The sequence below is a fragment of the Triturus cristatus genome, chromosome 7 (genome assembly GCF_964204655.1).
Source record: "Triturus cristatus chromosome 7, aTriCri1.1, whole genome shotgun sequence".
Lineage (NCBI taxonomy): Eukaryota > Metazoa > Chordata > Amphibia > Caudata > Salamandridae > Triturus > Triturus cristatus.
Genome location: NC_140590.1, coordinates 1,785,911,376 through 1,785,937,520, shown reverse-complemented (window position 1 = coordinate 1,785,937,520; position 26,145 = coordinate 1,785,911,376). Strand labels below are relative to the sequence as shown.

The 26,145-nt window shown below is 41.5% G+C and overlaps 1 protein-coding gene across 1 annotated transcript in view; it reads left to right on the top strand.

Moving 5' to 3' along the window:
* Window positions 1-8,147: 8,147 nt before the first annotated feature.
* Window positions 8,148-26,145, top strand: part of LOC146813124 (putative DBH-like monooxygenase protein 2) — a 148,042-nt gene continuing 130,044 nt past the window's right edge. The window contains exons 1-2 of the mRNA XM_085620079.1: window positions 8,148-8,502; window positions 19,009-19,155. Of these exons, the coding sequence (XP_085476205.1) occupies window positions 8,239-8,502; window positions 19,009-19,155 (411 nt within the window). The 5' untranslated portion in view covers window positions 8,148-8,238. The remainder of the gene's footprint in view (window positions 8,503-19,008; window positions 19,156-26,145) is intronic.

The window sequence follows — 26,145 nt, the reverse complement described above, 5'->3', positions numbered from 1 at the left end:
CCTGTGTCTCATGGGAACAGTCCAGCCTGTGCTGCCAAGCCAGGTCCTCCCTGGACTGGAAACAAGCATCCTAGGACCGGTTTCGGGGTTTCACCCTTCTTCAGCCAGGATAGCGTGATTCCATTGACATGGAGAGCATGGGACCCACGTCTGGGCATACCTGTACCACTCGAGGTGACAAATGCAAAAACAACAGTTGATGGACAGAATGCAGAACAATGTCATTCATTCGCCCCAGTACAAAGATCTGGGCCTATATCCATCGTTTTTTGCTCCCCTTGCCATTCCAGTTTGAACCCAGCCATATGCAAATCGGGGGTGGTGGAGTGAGCTAAAGGGTGAGTGTTTGATTTGCTCAAGCGCTCCGTCCATCATCCCCTTTGGTATTGCTTTGCTCGCCCTAAGTTGGCAGGGTATGCCCGACGTGGGTCCTTTGCTCACTTTGCCACTGGATTCAAGATAGCCTGGCTGATGAGGGTTATTAACCCGAAATCGGTCCCAGGATGCTTGTTTCCGGTCCAGGGAAGACATGGCTTGGCAGTTCGGGCTGGACTGTTCCCATGAGGCACAGGGTCGGACTTATTTGCATATGGCCATGTCTGAACTGGGGTGGTGGAGTGAGCTAAAGAATGATGATGGATTAAACCCAGATCAGTTGACTGGGGGTGAGTGTTTGATTTGCTCAAGCGCTCCGTCCATCATCCCCTTTGGTATCGCTTTGTTTGCCCTAAGTTGGCAGGGTATGCCCAGATGTGGGTCCCTTTCTCACTTTGCCACTGGATTCAAAATAGCCTGGCTGATGAGAGTTATGAACCCGAAACCAGTCCCAGGATGCTTGTTTCCGGTCCAGGGAAGACATGGCTTGGCAGTTCGGGCTGGACTGTTCCCATGAGGCTAAGGGTCGGACTGATTTGCATATGGCCATGTCTGAACTGGGGTGGTGGAGTGAGCTAAAGAATGATGATGGATTAAACCCAGATCAGTTGACTGGGGGTGAGTGTTTGATTTGCTCAACCGCTCTGTCCATCACCCCCTTCGGTATCGCTTTGATGGTTACCACTGCCATCTCGGTTGAGATTCCACTTTCCCTGTATAGTGTGTAAGTGCCTAAACTCATGTGCTTCACCATATGTTCTTTTATTCCCCTGTACACCTTAATTACGTAATACAATCAATGAATTAGTAAACTAACATTTAAAAATCAATAACAAATACAAAACTTAAATATTTAAAAACACTTCCCACCCATCTCCCCTACAAAACCCACAACCCGCCAATGAAAAATAACATACGAAAAATAAACTATCAATTAATATCATTATTTAGAAAATATACTACTAATACAAACACAAATAAAAATGCAAAACATTACAAATATAAATGATTAATAATAAAACATTTTATTATTTAATTATTTAGATAATTAGTACATTAAGCTATTAACATTTTAGTTAAACATATACAAAAATAGTCTCCCTCTACTTCCAATGAACCCAACAGCCCGCCAAACAAATCATAATAAAACAATATATGACTATATACCATTAACAACATAATTAATAAATGAAATTGCAGAAGCAAACATGAACACTAAGACAAAATATAAGTTAATAAATATCCTCTAACAAAATACAAATAGAAATATAATAACTTTAAAGTAATCAATTTATTTTCTAGTATGAAGAATGTAGTTATGTTTACATCTGAGATGATCTCAGGTGGCTACCTGTCAGCATATAAACAGTGCAGACCCAAGGGCAAAACACTTGTTAGTTATAGACATTTCCACACATTTTCTTTCAGGTCTATGGAATATATGCCCTGATGATCGTTACTAGTGAGAAACTGTGTAGTGTAAGGACTTTCTTTGCAACATGTTTCCGCTTGCGCATTGGATCGCAGGTGCGGCCTTGCCCTGCAGGACCCACTTTGTTTTTCTGCAGTGTCAGGTTTCCTAATAGCACAGTGGATTCTGGGGGGGTTTGATGCATGCTGGGTCCTGGCATATGCTGCCTGCAGGAAAAAAGTTACACCTACTCTCGCGTCAAATCATCTGTTTTCTTTGTATACTTATATTGCTCTAGGCATTATTTACAATGTCAATATTTTTTTATCATTAGATATGTTTCTTTTCTTCCCAATTCACGATAGTCAATACTTTTCTAGAATTGCTAATTTCTTGTTTTTCAAAATAAAAGTAGTTCCATTGGGATGTCCAGTTGTGTCGCAATTGTTCCTGAGTCATTGCCTACCCACTGGACTATTTGGACTCCACATCTCTCCAGTTCTTGCCTTTATTCTCTACTTGTCCTCTGCTGCTTGGCCTGGTCAGCTTGAAGGTTTTTCTGGTCTCCAGTTTTTTCTCCTTCCTTCTGAGTTATGTTCTGTAGCAGCTCCGTACATCCTGTTTCAATCTGGATACCTCTACTGCCTCTGGAAGTAAGGGGCATTATCTTCGAACGAAGAAGACTCTGACAGCGTTGCACAAAAGACAGGCCTTTCAACTGGTCTAGATTCTTTTGAAGACATGGCCATGCTTCATTGCATAGTCCTGGTTATCATTACTACAGCCTTTGTGGAATATTATTAGTACTTTGGATGCATATGTAGCATAAAACACTGACCAAAGCCATAACATACAAAGTATCTACTGTAGGTTATAAATTTAGACTATTAGGAACCCCTATTGATTCTGGACTATTGCGTTTATATTCACTTTCTAAAATGTCATATAATTTTGCATCTACCAATTAACTTTATTTGAATGAAAATAAAGATGTGCACATTTCGAAGCAGGGCAATGTATGGCTTGCTTATGTAAAGACTTTACAAGCACTTTGGATACTCAACTTAGTGTGAGTAACTTACAACTTAACATCAGCATACCTGATATTCCTATTCTTCAAACTAACAAACAGTTCAAAACCATTGCCTTAGGCAGTTTTTACCACAGTGGCACCTCTGCATCCCATGGACCTCTCAGTTGTTAAAAAGCAATAACCGTGTTCTTTGGTAGGACTGATCTCAAGAAGGTAAATTTCCCATTTTAGTGATAACAACTGCCCTCAACTACACCTAACCAAAGAGAAAAAAGAGAATACAAGTTATTTTCTGCTCGTCACCAGCCCAGGACATTTGCCTTTCTCATTCATTCAGGCCAACGGGCTGCCGGAGTAGTCACCCCAAAGAGAATCACACATAGTTTCTCTCAGTGCTACACCTGTGAGGGTCCTCCTGGTATATTGTTTATCCTGTGATACATCAGACTATATCTAATCTCCCAGTACACCACTGAAGTATGGCTGTAGTCTGGATCCAGATCAAAATTCCCAACAAATGTGAATTTCCTCATGACCTAAGCGGCCCCTATAGTATTATTTAATTGTTATCTACTCTGTGAATTCTTTCATGGAAGCATCTTCCAAGAAGCTGGTCTGCACTTTCTTTGTCTTCAATGCTAACTCCTGACCCCCTCCTAGTGTTGTCTGTCACATGAAAATCCCCTCACAGTGCTTTTCAGGCTGGTTAACACCTCTAAATTGACATTTGTTACATCATACAATGACTAGGATCAGGTTGCCCCCATGTAAGACACCACATCACACTAACATGGGCTTATATACTATGGGGCAGATTTATGACGATTGGCGCATCCCTGCATATCAGCAGGGATGCACCAGTTATTATGCGCCACAGCTGCGCCACCATGGATGCGCCGCATTTATAATGCGGCGCACCATGGGGCAAAAACAGCACAGATGCGTGACGCATCTGTGCCGAAAAGTGGCGCATTGCTGGAGTTGCGTCGCAAGCGCGACGCAGTTCCAGCAATGATCTGGGGGGCCCTATCTTTACAATGCTGCGTCAATCCTTACGCCTGCTTCAAGCAGGCGCAGGGTTTTGACGCAGCATGGGCCTAAAAGTGACTGAGTGAAATCTTGTAGATTTCACTCAGCCACTTTTAGGAGGCGTTCCTGCGTCGGAACGCCCCCACCTGCCCTGGAACGCCTACATGTGGCGCAGGGCTTTACAACGTGACGCATCTCCCAGATGCGTCACGTTGTAAATACCCCGCACCATGGCGCAGGATTTGCGCCGCTGCTGCGTCACAAAAGTGACGCAACGGCGGCGCAAAAGTGGCGCAAGTGCAACATAAATCTGCCCCTTAGATTATACTAAGGATATACTAACAATGAGTCAATAACCTAATTATAGTTCCTCCCATGTGCTACACCTTCACCAATCTATCCATTTAACTACACCCATACTTTCCTCATCCCAGGATCCATGCACTGCTCTGTATGTCCATGAATTCACATTCCCATCCACCCATGTATTCTCAGTTACTTACCTATGGGCACTTCTACTCATCCTACTATCCAGACAGCTATTGACACCATTTACACATCCATCCACGCATATCCATGCATCTAATATACAACCTTCCAATGCATGCATCTAATTATTGTCATCCATGTATTGATCCATAAACCTAAAGTAGCCCAGATCTAGTTATCTAACCATACCCGTCATCCTTCTCACAATTATAAGCAGTCCTACTCACCCAGCCATCTATCCATTCCTATATACACCCACACAACCATCAATCCATTCTTAAATTCATTGATTATTTTCAAATGCCAGACCCAGTTCAGAGGGGGAACATGGAAAGCAGGGGATAAAGGGTGTCAGCTGTGTGCTGCAGTCCTTATCGTCTGATGTCCTGGGGTGCTTCTGCTATGGGTCCACAAAATAGGGCCAAGTACAATCCCTTAGGAGCTTCACTCTCAGTGGCGGCAATGACAAGGGGTCACAGCTGCTCTGGTGTTTCACTTATCTCACACTTAAGCAGGGTTAGTAGGCTCTCTCTCAGCAGCATGTTGGTTACAAGGTGCTTCAGTCAGAGGATCAGTGTTTTCCAGCAGCATTAGACCCCAGATGGCTATCAAGCAGACCCTCTCTCTGGTGGCACAGCAGTCCCGGGTCCTCTGCAGTGCACTCCCTTACTTGGTCAAGGAGAGCTTGAAACTGGGTTAAAAGTGGTTCAGTGTCTCATGCACATTCAAAGCAGGAAGGGGATGTGGTTTCTCTATGATTTCAGAACAGGTTAAGGCTGATTCTCTTTCCATGTGTCCTCTATGGGGTGTTCTCCAGACATAGCCTCTTTGTAGAGTGATGTTCATGACAGCAGGATGGTTTGCAGCCTGGAGTGCCCACAAAAGAGGCACAAAGAGGTATGAGATTTTTGTACCTAGCTATCAACTTCTAGAATGAACAGTGATCAGAAATGAGACCAAAGGCTGGCCTTGTCAGAAGGAGCCCTTATAGTATCCTGTCCCTGAGCACATTAACGCATCATGCATACAGAGAATGACCTAAATACAATGTGATACACCACATCAGACTAATAAACGCACATGCACTGATGATATAATCAGTTTACAACAGCCATTAGATGAGTCACAGGTAGCTTTACCCACTGTGACCTCTGCACATGAATAAACTAATTATAATTCCACCCATCCATCCAGAACCACGCCCATATATTCTTCATCCTAGATGAATACTTTCGTCTATACATGCCATCATATAAACATCCACCCATTTATTCATACATACACTTGGACTCATCTGTTCATCTTTCTATCCAGACGTCCATCGTTATACACACCCACACAATCATCAATCAATTAATCCATCAATCCAGTATTCACAGTTGTTGCTTGCACCTGTATGTGTATCTGTAAATGTGTGTGCATGTGTGGCACATTTAACCCACACTGTGGGTATGTGGGAGCAAAATCCAATAATTTCACTAAACACCAATATTTCAGATCACCTCGAATGGATTCAATCAAACACCCTTGATCTCGACGTAAAGACGCCACTATTATCACAATGGGGGACAACCAAATAACATCAGTAAATAGGTGAATAAATAAGGTCACTAAATAACTAAGTTTTAGTCCATGGAAAATGTTTAAAGAATTTAGAAAAAGACAGTACAGAATAATTAGTTGTCACGAAGATAATGCAATACAGAGTACATAGTCGCACAAATACAGCAAAACCAATAAAGCATTATTGAGACCTAAGCCTGAATGGTAAATTAGGAAAACGTGGGCACCCTGATGGTAATCAACAGCATCTCTGGGTAAATGGCATGAGCATTACCTTCTACATCCCCACCTCACACCTCTTCTCAGCAAACCTTCAGCTCTCCACTACCCACGCTCCCTCCATCCGAGGAGTCAAAGCGGTGGCTACGCCTTCCCGTACCTATCCCCTGATGCCTGGAACATACTCCTCCTTCACATTAGGGCCACCAGTTCAGTCTTAGAATTCAGGCAGAAACAGACAACTTGATTTTTCACATAGGACCCAGACAGGGTGGAAGTAACACTCCTCATCAGTTTCAAGATACCCTCCCGGGTGGGTAGTGAGCTTTCAAAGTGCACATAACATAACATAACACGCTCCCTTCCTCATAATCCTAGGCTTTCTAAATCACGAAATATGACATTTAACATTATGCATTTTCATTTCCTGCTTTCTTTCCTTTTTCGTTCTTACTTGTCTTCCTTCTTTCCTCCTTACTTTCTTTCTTTTTGGCTCCTTTTCTACTTTTTTTCTTTTTTAACCATCAGTCCTTCCTTCCTTCCTTCCTTCCTTTCTTTCTTTGTTTCTTTCTTTCTTTCTTTCTTCTTCCTTTCTTTCCTTCTGTCATCTTTCGCATTTTCCCCTTCTGTTTTCTATTTTGCCCTCTTTCTTTCTTTCTTTCTTTCTTTCTTTCTTTCTTTCTTTCTTTCTTTCTTTTCACATTCCTTCATCTCCTTTTACCTACCTCCTTTCTTTCCTTTTTCCCTTCCTTCGTTCTTCCTTTCCTCCTTTTTTTGTCCTCCATCCTTCCTTTTTTCTCATCCTTCATTCTTAATGTGGCTCGAGGTTAGTGGCCTTATACGAACGTGCATTTTTCAGTGCTACTGCTAAGGAAATCAGTCACATCTCAAAATGAAAAGGAGCTCAGAAACTAGTCAGTCTGCGTTTTACACCTGCTAGTTCACAGCCTGTCCTTTCTACAATAAGTGATTAACACTTAGAATAAAATGTACTTCCTCAAAAGGAAACCTAAAGGCAGAATCAGATCAAAATGTATAACTAGGGTACTAGATTTCGCCCACGCTGATCACCCACAATCCACCTGGAACTGTAGAGTGAGTGAGCCTCTTTGCTATAGAAAGCCATGCAGCAAAGTAGAGGTCAATGGACCAGATCAGGCAAATGTTTTTGTCCCAGTTCTGGTGAAAGTTATTTGAAAAATAGAAAATGATTTGTGTTGGCAGGATTTCAATAGATCACCTATAAGATATGGTAGTTGTATATAAATGTGTTGTAAAACGCTATTCTTTGAAACACTCGTGACAAAAATGAAAAATACCATATAACACAACTAATTAATTCACCGCTGCCTAATTAGATGACTTCTTGCAGCTCTAATTAAACATATAAATTGTAGATCAACATTTGTTTATGTGAGCAAAAGAATATCACAACAGATTCCAATACCACCAGCTCAAACGTGTGTAGGTGGTCCGTGCCACCCAGTTTACTGAAGATAAAATCTCAGTCTAGAAACTTCAGTCCAAGCCTAAGGCACACAAAAAATATCCTTTGGAAAATCTAAGATTTACCCCTAAATTCAGAGTTGTAGTTTACATTTCCTCACTTACCTGGGAGATCCTCTGCAGACCATCTCCCTGCCCCCTCGCCAATTGTCTACAAAAATGGGGGCAATTTATTGCAAAGAAAGGCAAGATATTTGTTCATTTTGTCTTAATGAAATAGCAGCAAATAAACAAATTAGCAGCAGTAACGACAGTACAATACCAACAATGCCAGCCAACCAGTTAGACAGTAATGTCAGAGGAATTTGATGATAGGCGTGAAATCATGGGCAGTTTACTGCACCAAAATAGAAAAGCCGCCACCCTTCCTGAAGGTTGCTGCTCCGTCTGATCATGACCTCATTTGTTTTGACTTAATTTAATTTTGCGTGTTTTGTATTTAAGCTGGGTTGTCGTAAAAATGCAGTGGGTTGGACTTGAGAACCTCATTCCAAGAGTGGGTGATAAATAAGAGGTGCATGCTCTGAGATCCTCAGAGAAGGACTCTTAAAAAAAGCTGCTGTTCTGTCCATTCTGATATTCAGTGGACCACTGTAGGTCCAATTCATTAAACATGAGCCACCAAGTACTATATTTTCTTTCCTTACTGTCTCTGGCTGCAGGTCAGATGGATGATCTGAGATTCTCAAAGGTCTTGAACCCTGAAGGTACAATGGTTCTTTGGTGGGGCGTCAACAAGGCCACGGAGGAGATCACACTGCAGATTGAAGCGCCGACGACCGGATGGGTCGGCTTCGGAATCAGCCCCAGCGGAGGCATGACTGGGGCAGACATTGCGATTGGTGGAGTGATGCCGAATCAAACTACCTATTTTGGAGTAAGTGGACCAATTCTTGGGGTACATATGCTGGTGGTTTCGTGGGACCAAATCTTAGACTATGGTGGATCCTCCTCTTAGGAATAGCTCACCTCTTGTTAGAAGATGCCCCTTTTCAAACAGTTGTGTGAAGTTCAGAATAGAGGACAGGTAGTGGCAGTGAGGAAAAGAGTGGATGTAGCAGTTATTGGAGAAAGAAGGAGTGATGGAGGTAACCCTTGATTAAAGGTCTAGCAATAATAATAATATTAATATACCAGTATTTGTAAAAGTGCAAACAATTACCCAAGGGTATTAAGGCGTTGGGGGACATCGGGAAGATTAAGTGAGCTATTACACAGAATCACATTGTGCTGGGCTAACCAGCCGCCGGCGATCAAAGAATGAGCCCACAGGTACCGTATACAGCCACCGAGGCCACTGTGCCACACCTCTTTACTAGTTGACTAATTATGCATGATTGTGGAAATAAATAACATAGGAGTTGTCCAAGAAAACTGAACTAAAATTCAGATCTCTCATGTTACTTCTAAAGCGATAAGCTTTCAACACTTTTCCTAAATGTTAAGAGTACCTGAGCACTTACCTTGTTCTTTATGCTGCTGTGCTTTCGTGCTGCATTATTGCAATGTGGTTTGTTGTATTCTTCAACCGTATTTAAATAGCCTTCTGTTCTCACTGTTTTGTTGTGAAGTGTCCTATTATGTTTGTGCTGTTATGTTGCTTTCTGCATGTTATTGTGTTAGGATCTGCTCATCACTGTAAAATATGTCAACAAATTGTGCTAAAATTCCAGCAAAAAGAAGTATTTGCATTGAAACTTCCTGTGTCATTAACCAATGTCTATGGTGGTAAAATATCGCTGCTCTCGCTCCTCAACTACCTAAGACATCACTCAGCCCAAAACAGCGGCAGATACTGAGTCTAAACTTAGAACTCACAGCGTTAGTTGAATGTGATACAGACACAGGTGTATAGATTTAAGCAGGCTTCAGAATCAAACAGTCTTGCTTTTGCTTTGGGGACAAAACAGTGCTTAGTTTGTTTAAGAAAAATACAAGCACAGGAGTCAACAGTTTTTCTTAGGAGCCTGCCCACGGAGCGGCAACATGTATATATGGGATATTTTTACAGATAGATAGATAGATATTTATAAACATATAAATATACATATTTTAAAAATAAAAACACATTATAATGTACTAATTAGTAGTTAATAGTAATCTAGTCTATGCTAAAATGAAAGAAACTATTAAATTAGTAAATGCTAAATTCCTAAAACTTATGAAATCAAACGTCATTCATGTAAAATTAAAAAATATATAAACACATTAATTTACATAATATTATTTTAAAAATGGGTTCAGATGTGAATACCGTTTTGGGGATAAAGCAACTTTTTATTTATAGTTGTGGGTAGCACTTTGTGGGGTAAGGGTATTTTAGTCCAGTCAAATCAAATCAGCTTTATTCAGAGTAAAATCTACAGCCATAAAAGCATACCAAGAATACACTAATCTGATTTAAAAACGACATTTTCAAATATATACATTTTTTATAAATACCAATAGTTCATAACTTTCTAATTTCAATTATAAATATACAAAATACATATGCAAAAATTCCCTATGTACAAAATAGAATGCCTGATGTGTAGAATAAGTATGATAAGCTATGAAATATTATTTTGTTATTGCATAACATTTTAAATGGCTAAACTAAATTCAATTACTGAAATCTTCATATGTTAAGACATCCAGATAAGACAAGTCTTTTCTCATCCCAATTGCCCTTTGTATAAAAGAGATAACAGATTGTGCTGTTTTTATATTATCCCATGTTACATAAAAGATGAAAAGCACAGTTATAATGATAGAGCCTATTGGTCAAAAAAAGTAGTTTTACTTTTATACCTAATATCATTATAAAAGCTACAGAACAATAAAAAGTGAAAAGTGGACTGGGGTGTTTTTTTTCGTCGCACTGACAATTTAGAAGTTTATAAGACAACTTTTCCATGGTGGGAAATGCTATTATATAGTGTAATGTACCAAGTCTAAGCCTTTTTAGATAAAATCTGTGTTGGATATTGCTTACCAGGAACAAATATGCTTGTCTACCCAAAACAGAAGGGATTTCGCAATAAACAATAACACTTTGTTTTCGACTTGCGTTTTCCATTCTGTCAAATTCCTTTGCAGAGGCATATCTCAACTTCAAGTCACTTTTACTAACATCCTGGATAAGCTCAGGGTTCACCTTATCAAGTGTTATCTTACAATATGCTAGCAAATTATAGATATGCACTAGCCAAGGAATGTTTCTGCTATGGTCAAGGGTCAGATAATTCTTTATTAAATCTTTAGTTAATTTAGTTTCTTCTTTCACCCATATTTCTCTCCAAAAGGTAAGCCTGGCTATATTAATAAAATCACTTATACACGGTACAGACGTTTCTTTATGCACTATATAATTAGCTGTGGATTTTGGAACTGCCAGCACTCTCTTTAAAAATGTATTTTCTTTAATTTGTAGGGACACAATATTCGCCCTCCCCCACATAGCTGCCCCATAGCAAGCTCCTGTCACACATTTACTTCTGTACAAAGCAAGGATTTCCCTTACAGGTTTATTTCCTAACTTCGCTGAAAATCTAAAAATACTCTCAATAATTCTTAAAAATGTTAAGTTACAAGATTTGTTGTGTGTATCCCAGGTGCCTTTTCTAATAAAAAAATAAACCCAAATAAGAAAAAGTTGGAACTCTACTTATAACTACTCCTCCCACGTGATGTAAAATATGCTTTGGCATGTTTACTAAGATTTAACTAGAGATCTTTTTCTGACATGTACAGGGCAAATGTTTCTATTAGACATTTTAGTCCGTTTGCTGTCCTGGACAACAACACCACATCATCTGTGTACAGTTTTACTGGGGTTATGCGTGTTCCAACTTTTGGAGCGTCTACTTTTTGTTTTTGTAAAAAGGGGTCCACATTATTGATATATAAAGAAAAAAGGAGAGGCGCCAGTACGCAACCTTGACTTATTCCCCGTGTAACCCTAAAATCCTGGGTACATTCCCCCATCTTTCCAAACCATGCTCTAGAGGTTAGTAGAGTGTAAATCTGGGATACATATATAATAATATCAATAGGTGCTCCTAGCTCTTTCAGGGTTTGCCACAATTTAGCGTGATAAACAAGATCAAACGCACTTGTGAGATCTACAAAGCAGGGATTTAATACTCTATCCTTAGCTAGGGTATAGTTTCCGATTAATAACTCCAGATTTAAACACTGTTCCACTGTTCCGATACCCCTTCTAAACCCATAATCTGCTTCTGAGAGGATATTATTCTCATCACCCCATTGTTCTAACCTACCCAGCCGGATTCTGCCTATCAATTTGGAGGTGAAGTCAAGAAGGGATATGGGGTGGTAACAGTTCTCCTTCCCTCTGTCCCCTTTTTAAAATATGGTAACAATAATACTTTCTACCAAGGAGGCTGACAATACCCCCCCAAAGCAGCATTAAAAACATTTAGCTTCAGTGATAGCTTGTAAGTTCACGGATGGCTAATTTTTTGGGTAAGGTTTTTTAAGGTTTCAGGTGTGGGCAGTGATTTAGGGGTATGGGAAATTTTAGGTTTCAGAAGTGAGTAATGAATAGGAGCATGCAGGGTTTTTCGGTTTCATTGATGGCTGTGGTTTAGAGTTAAGCAATGTTGGGCTTAGAGTGGGTTTTCTCATGTGGTTGGGGTTGTGACACCATTGTGGCACTCATCACATCCCCACTGTGATGTCGCAGTGGTGTTGTAGGGTGTGCAAATATGCCTTTTAGTTACAAAAGTTTGTATGGACCAGTTGGACCTGTTACCAGAGTCAACTGTAACTTACACCCCCACAATGCGCTGCTTATGACCTCACATATTACATCACTCATGACATGGTCAGTGACATCACTTGTGACATCACTAATGGCATCACTCATGACACCCTTTATGACATCTCAAATGACATCACTCATGACATTACTCATGACATCACCAAGTGAGTATAAGTATTTTGTAAGCGTTTATGGCTGAAAAAATTATACTCACATATAACAAAAGTTAACATTGAATTCTAGGTGCAGTTGTACTAAGTAATACTACTTTTAACAAATATATTGCGAATGGCAGTGTCATTGTATGTATGCTTGTTTGTATCAGAGTATATAGTTGTATCTGTATATAAGTGGGTGTGTGAAATGCTGTGTGGGTGAGTGAGATAGTGTGTGAGTGGCTGTATGAATGAATAAGTGGGTGTGTTTCTATAGAGGAGTAAATGGGCTCTATAGAGGAGCAAATGCTTGAATGCGTACTGGAATAACTGTGAATAAGTATGTAGGTGGTTGTGTGGCTGTTTAATTTCCTATACAAGAGGTTGTATGGGGGTGTGAGTATGTGTAAGATATCATCCAGTGAGTGATTTTTAAATGTGTTTCACTAGTAAACATATATACTAAGGTAAGTGGCTGTTGGAGTACCTCTATGGTAATGTGAGTGGGTGAGTAAGTGGTAAGCAGAACCTTGAGTGGTATGTGAGGCAGTCTAAATATGAGAGAGTGTGTGTGTCAGTTTCTGTATGGATGAGTGAGTGGCTGTGTTAGTGGGTGTGAGTGGTTGCGTGATTATCTCTATGAGTGAGTGGGTTTATAAGTGACTGTACTGTCGAACGAGAGGGTGACTGAGTGAATGTGTGGGTGTGTGGGTGTATCAGTGTCTGTAAATGTTAAATGAGAGGTTACATGAGTTGCTGAATGGGAGAAGATATGTAAATGTATGTATGGGAGAGTGAGAGGGTACACGACTGGCTGAGTTCACAAATGTGTGCGTAAAAGGGTATATGGGTAGGTACGTGGGTATGTGAGCTTTATGGGTGAGTGAATTGGTGTGTGAGAGTCTGTATGGGTGAGTAAGTGAGTGTAACAGAGAAGTTGTATTGGAGAGTATGTATTTGTGTCACTAACTTAGGTGAGTGGGTTTGTGTGCAACTATGAGTAAGTGTGTGGGAATGGGAAGAACTGTATGGGTAAGTGGGTAGTTGTATGGTTGAGTATATGGGAAGTGAACAGGTGTCTGAGTAGCTGTATGGGTGGCTGATTCAGTATGTGCATATTTCTAGAGGTGTGAATGTCTGTATTGATCAGTCACTATGTGCATAATTGGCTGTAGATGTGAGTAAGGGGTTACATTAGTAGTGTGTGGTTCAGTTGATGTGTGAATGGCTGTATGGATGAGTGAGTACATGTATTAGTAACTGTATGCATCTGTGAATGGGTATGTCATTGCTTGTTTGAGAGTGGAAGTGGGGGTATAAGATGCTGTATGGTGAAGTAGTCGATGTGTGAGTAAATCCGTGGATGATGTCATGAGTGATGTTATGAGTGATGCCATTTGAGATGCAATGAGTGATATATATATCAAAAGGAGGGACACAGGGGCAAGTTTATCGAGGTCCAACGTACATGCCCCACCAAGACTGTATACAAGAAGGGTACGAAGTTCCTCTAGGATTCAAGGTAAGGCAAGGAGAGATACTGTAGTGTGGGGGAGGGTCACTTCTGACCCCACTTATGTTGGAAAAAAGGGGGGAATCCCCCTTGTCGGAATTAGGGCTCTCACACACCCAGCAAGCTAGGTGTCATGCTTCATCATTTGAGCCTGCCCCTTGTCAGGTCGGCGCTGCAATGCCTGACGGGCACTCGAACCGAGGCTCTTTATCGGGGATCTTTTGTTCCTGCCGGTAGGTGAAGTGGGGGTGAGGGGCCTAGTGTGTGTAGATGTGGGAGGGGGGTGAATCTAAAACAGGTCAGTTAGTCCTAACAACAAGTTTATTATGAAGGTAAACGGCCTGATTAAAAGATCGAGAGGGGCAAGAAACTAGAGACAATGGGCCTCATGCAGGAAGCCAAATACCGGTCGGTAACGGCCGAAATTCGGTAAATATCCCGTTACCGACCAGTATTTAGGCATTTGCTGTGTAGGGGGCTGATTTCTGGATTCGGTATTTACCTAATCGGAAATTAAGAAATCGGTAAACTACCGATTCGGTAAATACCGAATCCAGAAATGCAATGTAGGGAGCACTCTAAAGAGTGAACATCAGTATTAAGTATTCGTTATTTATTCACTAAATACAGGTTGGTGATAAATAACGAATACCTTGCAAAAAGCAATATTTTGCTGATTTAAGAGTGCCATGTGGCAGACATACATGCCCTTAGGGCATGAATGTGTGCCACATGTTCACACATGCAAGATTCAGGGGTGCAACAGGGTGTCAATGTGACACCCTGCCACCCTTGTATATGCTCCCCCCATTACCGAATCGGTATTTACCGAATCGGTAATGAGGCATACCTTCCCATTGATTCCTATGGGCCTCCAGGCCCATAGAAATCAATGGGAAGGTATGCCTCATTACCGAATCGGTAAATACCGATTCATAATTTCCGATTTTTTCCGATTCGGTAAACTTTACCGAATCATTACCTACATCACATTTACCGATTCGGTATTTATGAATCGGTAAATGTGAGGCTACCTACATATGGCCCAATGTGTCTAGCTGTGTATGGCCTACTCTCAGGTGATCGGCATGTTTCGTGCCATAAGTGTTGTAAAGATCTGGGCACTTCCTCAGGATCAAAGTGAACGCTATCTACACTGCATGGATAAGTGAAAATCTACAAACCATGTTCTCTGGTTGATAACCTGAAATTGCAGAAATGAAAAAAAAAGTTTAAAAGAATGCAGCTGGTGCAATCGTACAGTATCTCGTAATTCCTTTATTAGAAAATGCCACAGTGGGCATGTGTGCTGGAAATAAAATAATGGACACACAATGTTATCACCATATTATACTGTGCAAGCCAGTGAACTAATGTTAATGGTTAACAATATTGTGTGCAAAAATTATCTATAAAAACTCATAAAAGAGCATGGGAATCACATGCAGTCAGGACAGTGACAAAACTCACCTACACTATCATTAATAGAGTTTAAAATCATAAAGTATTGTCAGTGTGCCGGAAAGGTTAGGGTCGTGTTGGTATATAAAGCCGGGGTACACTCCATGCTGCAACTTCGTATTTAGAGACTGCATCGTAATTATTGACATATATAGCCTCTGTTAATCATGAGACTAAATAGTCGTCATCAAGTGTACGTCCATGGGATGAAATAGGAAAGGGGAAGTCAATGGAGCCAGCATGGCCAAAGGATGTCTTGTTTGTTATGACTTTAAACTCTATTAATGATTGAGAAGTGTTGCTCTGATAAACATCCATGTTTCCGTACAACACAATCTTGTTGACACCGGCTTTCCGGGATGTTCAAATATGACCGCTGTGTTTACTACTTTTTTCCATTAATTACACACACAGCGCTTGTAGTCACGCGACTCTGCCACGTCATCTGACTTGTGGCAGTGTCTATTGAGAACACTTTGTTCCTGGTTTATTCATTCTTGTGAGATTCCCCATGCTTGCCCTTTTCTGATACCCATTCTTTTTTTCCCAGTTTGAATATGGATCCATCACTACAGTAGTTGGTCCTAATGAACTGAAGAGTCCCACTCATTGCGGAACAGTGCTCCCACACGTAATTGACCTATGGCTTAGTTGTATCCAGACAGCTTAAAGAGGGTGTGAATGATTAGGGTTCATTTATTGGATTAACTCTATAACTATCCCTTTGAGTCAGGCCACCAGCAGCTCGACTGCAGCACTTAGATATGCTACATCTGACTGTGAAATCATTGATTTGGAATCACAATTACTAGCATCACCCTAGCCCTAAACTGTGTTTCAAATTCAAGAGTTGCAAATCCTTGAAGACATGCTGATCTGCCATTTTAGGATTAGTATCTACTGGTTCCATTAAAAGTAGAATTATTGATAACTCGAGGTCCTACTAATCTAGATGAGAATCTTGTTGGGCATAGGAGTAATATTGGCTTGGTGTATGAGCTGAACCATCCTCTCAATGCTGCAGCATGTAGTCACTGCCTATTGGAGATCTTGGGTTTCTGCTTCAGCCCTTGATTACCAAGTAATTCCATTCAGGTTGGTCAGAGAGGTGGCTAAAGGGGCTGAATTCCAGGACTTTCTTGGCAGCTCTCCAGTAAACTAAATGCTGAAATGGCAGGAGGATGTTCCACTTCTTCTTATTCTGGAGCAGTCATCAGATTTTTCATTTTTTGTGAATAATTTGTAATTTAATCTGCAATCATCCCAAACACCTTCATGCAATGGATATGAAGTGGGGTCCTCTCAGAGAGACTACTTTTGAGAAGATGGGTGAAACAATGGTTTCAAGATTGATGCATAACTAATCAGACAGATATGCTCCTAAATTACAATGTGTCAGGGAATTTAACAGAAAACTCAACCAAAACAAGAGTTTATTTGTTAACTAAAGTGGTAGAATTGTTTTGATAGCTGATAAATGTAACCCCTACACTTTAAAACACAAAATCAAACTCTGGCATTAACACCAGGGGAGATGCCATTTTACTACAAACCTTTGGCAAGTTAGGCATGTCTAGCAAACCTATTTCACATTTAAGCACATTCTAAACAGTAAAAATGTGTACTCCTCAAAGATCTTATGTGCCATTGCAAACCTTTGTGTAGCAGGCTGGAATCCCAGCCTCTTGTTGGCCCCAGTTTCTGTGTAAGCCTGAACACAATCTCCACTACATATGTGTATTCTTGGGTCATTTCTGGTATTTCACAGATATGATATATAATGCTTTGGATTTAACAATTACGCCACACTGTGGAGAATGTCTGAGGTTTGGTAGTTTAAACCATTATGTTTTAACTGACCTTTTCACCTAACTGTAACATCACCATAACCTCAGCGATGTACATAAAAAAATGACATAAATGTGTACACCTCAGCTTTTTAAATCCGTTACCTCACTGTTACTTTTTTTGTCAACTTAACCTTAAAAATCTCTTAGCTCCCTTTATCTCTACCCACAAATAAACCCTAAAAAAACGTTTGTCCCTTTTGCCTCTGTGTGCCTTTTAAACTGAAAAAGCCCTCACTTCCTTTAAGCGCAACCCATCTTTGAATCCAATCACCCTATACATCCATTACTACCCCATACCTTTAGACATCCCTGAACATTAAAACCCCTTTACAAACCTTACTAACCTGTATCTTAACCCACCCCTGAACCCTAAATACACCTTTAAAACCCATACCACCCTGAACTCTTACCCATCACTTAACCCATACATCCCTGTTTCTTAAAATACATTTCTTTTATGCCATTTAAAAAAAAAAAAATACTTACCTGCATTATAAAGTGCAGCATGGTAAAATAACAATAAAAATAAATGTGTGGTACTTACCTGTGCGGTAATCCCCTCAGGATAAGGACCCTGGGATGAAGGCTACATACCACTGAGATAGATGGTGGGTAGTGTTGCGATATCCTTTCCTGTAGAGGTGGTTGTGATACATGTGATCATGGTTGGTTTGGAGGAGGATTAGCCTAAATTGAGTGTTTGCTTGTAATGGAGAGTAACGAGAAGCAGACCAAAGTAGAAACTTTTTTAAAGATACACGCCTCGGTCAAGGATTTTAACAAGCTTAGGTAGGCCAACGCATGCAAGCCTGCTAATAAACCAAGACAATCAATGATGCTTCTAATATGCAGAGAATGTCATCTAGAATTGTTTGTTTCACAGTATCTGTGCGGCGCTATTTGGTTACAGATTGGTATGAGAACAACAGAGAGATTTTATTGATGTGGGATGATATATGTTTCCCCATGACTTTTTGCCACAGAAAAGTGGTGCCAGCTCTATAGTTCAACACATGATTAGATCTGCCTATTTTATTTATTGTTAATTAGTGATGCTTCTGAGTTTCAGAGCTTGTAGTGATATTGCTGGAGTTCCTTAGCAATAGATGTTGTGTATAGAAATGTCTTAAACATGTCAAGTTGGGTTGCATTGATAGGTTACTGTTATAGTGGAAGATTCCTTTGTCGTAAGCAGGAGTAACGTACCCTGTCCTCATAGGTTAACAGGTTGTCGGTATATTGGTGAGGTTACAGGCTACTTAGAACACTCCACCAGAAGCACCATCCTCTCTGCTCAACCCACTCTTTCTGACTGACATCTATCTTTTCAGTCATTTACCAACATATGACATTAGAAGCTTGGCTGACCAAAGTAGGCGAATAAGGTTGTGTGCACAGAACACATTACAAACACAGCATAACATAAAAGATACCTTCCCATATCTCTTAATAGTGATATTAGCTTTTATAATAAAATGTAATTACACTCACATTAACATTATGTAATGCTATTATGTACTCCAACCACCTCCAACAACCTAATACAAACATATTTGCAAAGGCATCTGTGCTGACACTTAAAACCAAGAAAGGGATATCTATGCACTGATGAATAATCGACAAATTGTGTTCATTTCAGGACTACCATGCGATTGGGCATATTAAGCCAATATTGGATCCGGTGCAGAACTTCAGGCTCCTTTCTGTGACTGAAAACGAGACAAGTACCATTATGAGGTACATCCGCAAATTCAGAACATGCGACCCAGATGATGTCGATGTCACAGTAAGTGGTGATGGTTTGGTTGTGGGGTTCTTGATTTTCACCAATCGCAGTATCATGAATCCATATAGGCGCTTGTAGGATCAGGATTGACTTGAGAAGAATGCGATTATTAAAGCATTTCCCCTGTGCATTGATGAAAGCAATCTCTAAGCTTAGAAAGATGAGATGACAATATCATGCAATCTGATGTTGGTGATGGTGATTGTGTGTTATTGTTGTCTTGTGATTTTGAGTCTACTGATTGGCATAGAAATAACCATCCCCAACAGTGTCTTGTAGTTGAGGTTTCCAGCCAATTAATAATGACAATGTCCAGCCACTTAGACATGACTCTCCAAGGTTTCAGCCTAGTCTCATCTTATGGTCGTAGATAATATACAGACCTAAATGAAGTACAGCATCATTCCATTTAGTTAAAGAATCAGGAACAATATGTAATATGCTAATCATGAGACACATGCCTAATTACATTTCAAAATGATCTCTGAAGATCAAAGTAAGTCAACAGGTATTACATTAAATCAAGTTTGTCTTGGGCCAAAAAGACAGCAAATGGTCCTAGGTATTGTTTTCAGTGGTTTCTTATTAACGACAGAGTGAACTGGGGTTGTTGCAGTCCTGATTGTTCAAGCTTTTCACACAAGAGCAAATATTAGATCAGATTGGAATGAAAGATTCTTTGATGAGTTGCATGAAAGGAGAACATTTGAGGAGTGCCATATCTACTAAGATACAGTGCTTTTTGTTGCTCCCTCTGTGCTGCTTTACTTTAGAGTGTCCTGTGTCAGCACATATTGTGCACCACATTGCAAGGGTGTGTGCGTGATATTAAGCATAGATTTTGTAAGGGAAGAGTACTCCAGTAGAAAATGTATTAATTTGACAAAGTTTAACACATGTTTGGAATGTGCCAAGTTTGTAGAATTTGGTTGTGCCTATTTATGCAAAATGACAGAAAGATTGCGTGAAATTACAAAAAAGCAGTGTGCATAACAGACACTCGCATTCAGTTATGAATCAAAGTCCTGTGCACACTTATAGATGCCTGCAGGACTTTGGTACGTTACTTTGTGCGGGTTTTCTCCTTCACATACATAGGGCTTATAGGGTGTTTCCCCTACCTTTTGGCACCGTACTTACAGGCATCCAGCACATTACACGCAGTAGCAGCAGGGCGCCACCACTTCCTAGACCACCAACACCCCACTTTCAGACTTTTAACTCGCATTCAGTTATTTTTGTGCATTTACTGTAATTTATTTTACCACAAATGGTGCGGTTCAGTAAATGTTTTACTACAAATGACCAGTACAAACCATTCGACTTAGAGGTTAGGAACAGGACGGATAATATACAGTTGATGGAGGCCCATTAAAGGTAGATGGTAAAAATGTATATGGCTTTCATGTCAATATTCGCCCTGATTTACTGGGCATATTATTCTCTCAACCATTTGAATTTCAAATGGTTGACAGAACATGATCTTGAAATAAAGCCAAGAAGAACATCTCAGTCATTGCCTGTTTCCTTTGGAATCAACTTGCCTGTCGGGCTCTCTCAGTGGTTTCAGAATTCTGGTCTACATAAAAAAGTTGAGGCACATATCACTGTTTCAGCTAAAGTTTCCCAAATGACCAGCGTCCGAAGTGAAAAGTTCCTAGCATTGCAGCCTACTCTCTGCAAATGTTTTATCTTATTTGTTCTCCTAGATTTAGCTACCATGCTGATCAAAATTCATGGGAAATCTAAAGAATTTTGTGATTCATCAGACTGTAGAATTGTGTCAGAGACACTTCTTTGTGCAGTGCTGGGCACTCTAAAACCTATGATTAGAAAAAGCAAATTCCTACACCCTTGCTGACCAGACTGAGAGTGACCAGGGAGAAAGATTGCATGCCGATGTACAGGCTCCAGAGAAGGAGACTTCTAACACTGCTTATGCTGACCATTAAAACACCACAACCATTATTCACGTTGCTTCCTCTTATTAGAGAACACTAGGCTCAACTCCCCCAAATCTTTTCTCAATATTTACTCAATCAATCAATCAAACAATCAATCAATCAATCAATCAATCAATCAATCAATCCATTCGTAAAGTTTAATACTCACCCGTGAGGGTCTCAAGGCGGTGGGGGGGTGCTGCTACTGCTCGAATTGCCAGGTCTTGGGAAGCCTCCTGAACGTTAGTAGGTCCTGGGTCTGCCATAAGAGGATGGGGAGGGTGTTCCAGGTCTCGGTGGCGAGGTGGTAGAATGATCTGCTGCCAGTGGTTGCTCTTCAGGTGTGGGGGAAGGTGGCGAGGGTGAGGTCGGCGGAGCGGAGCTGTCGATTCGGGGTGTAGAAGGTGAGTCGTCTGTTGAGGTATGCTGGTCCGGTGTTGTGGAGTGCCTTGTGTGCATGGGTGAAGAGCTTGTAGGTGACCCTCTTGTTGACAGGAAGCCAGTGAAGGTCTCTCAGGTGTGGTGTGATGTGGCTGTGGTGCGTGATGTCGAGGATCAGGTGAGCGGAGGTGTTCTGTATGCGTTGTAGACGTTTCAGGAGTTTGGCTGAGGCTCCTGCGTAGAGGGTGTTTCCGTAGTCCAGCCTGCTGCTGACGACGGCTTGGGTGACCGTTCTTCTTGCTTCGGTGGGGATCCACCTGTAGATCTTGTGGAGCATGTGGAGGGTGTTGAAGCAGGAGGACAAGATGGCGTTGACTTGCTTGGTCATGGAGAGAGTACAGTCGAGGATAAACCCCAGGCTGCGTGCATGGTCGGTGGGTGTCAGTGCTGCTCCCAGAGCGGGCGGCCACCAGGTGTCGTCCCAGGCTGAGGGATGGAGCCAAGGATGAGAACCTCTGTCTTGTCTGAGTTCAGCTTCAGACGGCTCATCTACTCAGCGACCGCTTTCATTCCTTCCAGGAGGTTGGTTTTGGTGGTCCTTGGTGAGGGAGAGGATCAGCTGGGTGTCGTCGGCATAGCCAATGATGCTGAGGTCGTGTAGTCGGGCGAAGTGGGTGAGCGGTGCCATATAGATGTTGAACAGTGACGGGCTGAGGGATGATCCTTGGGGTATGCCGCTGATAATCTCAGAGGCTTCGTAACGGAACGGGGGAGGCGGACACTCTGGGTTCTGCCGGAGAGGAAGGAGGTGGTCCATTCCAGAGCCTTGTCTCGGATCCCTGCGTTGTGAAGGCGTGTGCGTAGAGTGCGGTGGTAGACAGTGTTGAAGGCGACTAATAGGTCCAGGAGGATGAGGGCCACGGTCTCGCCATTGTCAAGTAGGGCCCTGATGTCATTGGTGGCAGCGGTGAGGGCAGACTCGGTACTGTGGTTGCTGTGGAACCCGGACTGGGACGGGTCCAAGATGTTGTTCTCCTCGAGGTAGCAGGTCAGCTGTGTCTGTTGACGGTCTTCTTGATGACCTTTGCTGGGAACGGAAGCAGAGAGATGGGCCGGAAGTTCTTGAGGTCCCTTGGATCTGCCTTGGGTTTCTTCAGTAGGGCGTTGATCTCGGCTTACTTCCAGCTCTCCGGGAAGGTCGCGGTCTCGAAGGAGATGTTGATGGCCTTGCGGAGATGGGATGTGATGGTGGCGCTAGCTTTGTTGAAGATGTGGTGTGGGCATGGAGTGGATGGTGCTCATGATTATGATGATCTCGTTGTCGTTTATGCTGGCCCAGGTCAGTAGGGGATCGAAGTGGGTGGAAGCCATGGGGTATGAGGTGTTGGTGGTTGTTGGGGTGGTCAGGTTGTTGAAGCTGTCATGGATGTCTGCGATCTTGCGATGGAGGAAGGTTGCGAGGGAATCGCACAGGTCTTGTGATGGTGGGATGTCGTTGGTGTTGGAGCTGGGGTTGGAGAGTTCCTTCACGATGTTGAAGATCTCTTTGCTGTTGTGTACATTGTTGTTGAGTCGGTCCTTGAACGAGGCCCTTTTGGCGAATCTGATGAGGTGATGGTGTCTGTGGATGGCGTTCTTGAATGCCGCGTAGCTGTCTGGTGTCTGTTAGCGGTGCCATGTCTTTTCTAGTGTACGGCAGGTTTGCTTGGAGGCCTGGAGGTCTGCGGTGAACCAGCTGGCTTTCTTGTTAGTGTGTCTGTTGGAGGGTTTCTTGATTGGGTCGAGAGCGTTGGCATAGTTGTCGATCCAATAAAAAAAGGTTGCGGGCGGCGGTGTCGGCGTTGGTGGGGTCAGCGGGTGGGACATGCTAAGCCACTACACCACAGATGATGTGCACAGCTAAACCAGGAATTCTCTGTAAAATAATTGCCCACCTTGTAGATATTTAACCTTACACTGCACATGATTACAAATGTAGTTGGTTATTTCATCTGCTGAAAATTGGAAACTTTGGAGATGCATACTAAGAGAAGAGCACAAAGCCAGAAACATCAGCTTAGGGAATTTTCTCTGCAGAAATACACTAGTCTGGCAGATGTATTGTTCCAGTCACACTTCTAAGCTGGCACAAATCCTACCAAGATAGAGTGAGCTGAAAAAATTAAAGCATTCAGAACTAAAAATGTATTCTGCACGGATCAAACCAATCTGCTTTAGTTTCAAATGCCAGTTATGACTCTTGGCCAGTACATTTTAGGCCCTTGTATACATTCTATCTTACCTTCTCTACCCTAGCCACTGATATGAAATATAAGACTGTTAAGGGATTAAATAGTTCCTTTTGATGTACAGTGATGTTATGACCATCAGCATGCATTCCTTCATTTGGGCTTATGTAACAGATACTGCAGTACACATTTACAAAGTTGATGGATCAGATGGACTCATAAAATTGCTGATTGTGTGAATAGGGCATATTGATGCAATTTTTCTCTGTAAATGTGATTGTGAATGTATAATTTTCTGAACAATTTAACACATCCAATTTGCCAATTCTTCCTGCATAGTCTGTACGTTATGAATTTCCTGCAGGTGCCAGTTTGGATGCAGAAACTTGTTTTCTCTAGCAACAGCTCTCCTGTGACACCAGGTGCATTCATGTGTTATCAGTATTGACTTCCTCTGATCTAGATATGATGATATAAGGGAATATAGTGTTCTAACTGGTGTGCTGGCATCAGTTCACATTTTTAATGTCGGAGTGTTTCACCAACAAAACTCTTCAGCTTTTGACAGTAACTACATCAAATGTTCCCTTCTTAGTTTCCAGGGTCCAAATCCTATTGCAGATGGTTAAAGCAGAAGTTCTTCTCAGACCTGCAGGTCATCCTTAAGTGGCGTCTAGGATCTGAAGACTACCCCTCAGCCAGTTTCTGTTTATTGATGCACCCAAAGACCCCAAAGACCATCACAAATTAGCCAAACTAGTTTCGGCCAATAACTGCAAAGTCATACAGAAGCAACCCCTGTACCCTTCAGGTAAGCCTAGTGGACCAGATTCACCTTCCAGCAGGGCTTTGCCATCACTAGCAAAACACATTAGTCCTGCCAAATTCCCCTGGTTCTGTTGCCTCCCCCCTCTACAAAACCACCTTCCACTGAGGGGTATGGTCTTTATTTATCAGCCAATTTTGAGCCAATACAACACACCATTGGGTGATCGTGCTGATCCACAAGGGCCACCTGATTGCCCTTCAACTGTAAGACAGGTCTTTTTGCACACACACCCATGATGAAATTGGAGCTTCTTGATCTGATGAAGAAAGGGTCCTCAAAAGTGTTAGAAGTACAAAATTCTGTTCCGATTATTTCTTACTTCCTAAAAAAATATGAGAACAATCTTCGACTTGGGGGACAAGTTCAAAATGCCTTCCCTGTGCTAGATTCTTTTGCCCATTATCTTGAGGGGATGTAACCGAGCCCCCTAGATCTCCATGATGCCTACTTTCATCTGCTGCTCTGTCCTGCTCACAGGCTTTCCAAGAGATCTGAGATTTGCTGTTGGGTCTCAGTTTGTCATTCCATTGTTCAGGCATTTAACATAGTGCTGGTTTCCTTGGTAGCTTCACTGTGATGGTAAGGAGCCTGTGTGTTTCTCAATCTGGATGACTGACTGATGAAGGTAGGATCCCCTACCAAGGACACAGAACATCTTCAGCATACCATGACCCACCTGCATGACTTGGACTTCACAAAAAAACTCAGAACTACTATCTAGGCACAGAGGTTGACCTTCGTGGGAGCAGAAGTGAAAACAACTTCCATGATGATTTAGCCTCCTCCTTAGAGGTTTGTAACTATATAGGATGTGATTCAGCAAGCCCTGTGCTTCTAATCTTAGGTTCAGATCTGCCATTCTTTCCTTCTGGGTAAGCACTACTGTTGGTTGGTCCTCCCTTTAGTCCTTAACAGTTGTAGGCTGCCACAGTTACTGACATCTTCTTCATTGTGCTACACTGACGACATGGACAACATAACAGAATTGAGTCTGTGGTCTGTGTTGGAGCAGCCTCTATACATAAATGTGTTGGAGCTGTGGATTTTCCATCTTGCCATTAAGACTATCTACCTTACTGTGAGTGCTGTTTAAGTTCAGAAATAAGATCCATCTGAAGAAAAAGTTACTCTCCTAAAATTGCAGGGTTTATGGCTTAGGTTGCCATGTGGCCTGGCCAGTATTTGTATGTCAAGATTAGTGAAAATAGAACCAGAAACAGCCAAAGATGTATTTTTTTCCTTTTTCAATATCATCCTAAAAAAGTAAATGTAAGACAGAAGAAATCACTTAAAGGTATTTTAGAGTGGTCAATAAGACTTTTGAATGATAATGAAATTAAATGGAGGCACAATTGCCATGTTAAATTTGAATAAAGAGGATCTTCTTGAGATTCACTTTCAAGTACCCAGTTGCTCCAAAATCTATTACACATGATCAAATAGCGAGTAGTTGCCTCTGTAAATTGTGGCAACCCTAAGAGGGATGCATGTTTTGTATTGCATGGTCACAATTAGAAACATTAAACATGATTATATGAAACATGATATTGTATACAACCCCTTAAGTTTTGTAACCCCTAAAGTATTGCATGATAAAGCAGATCCAAAA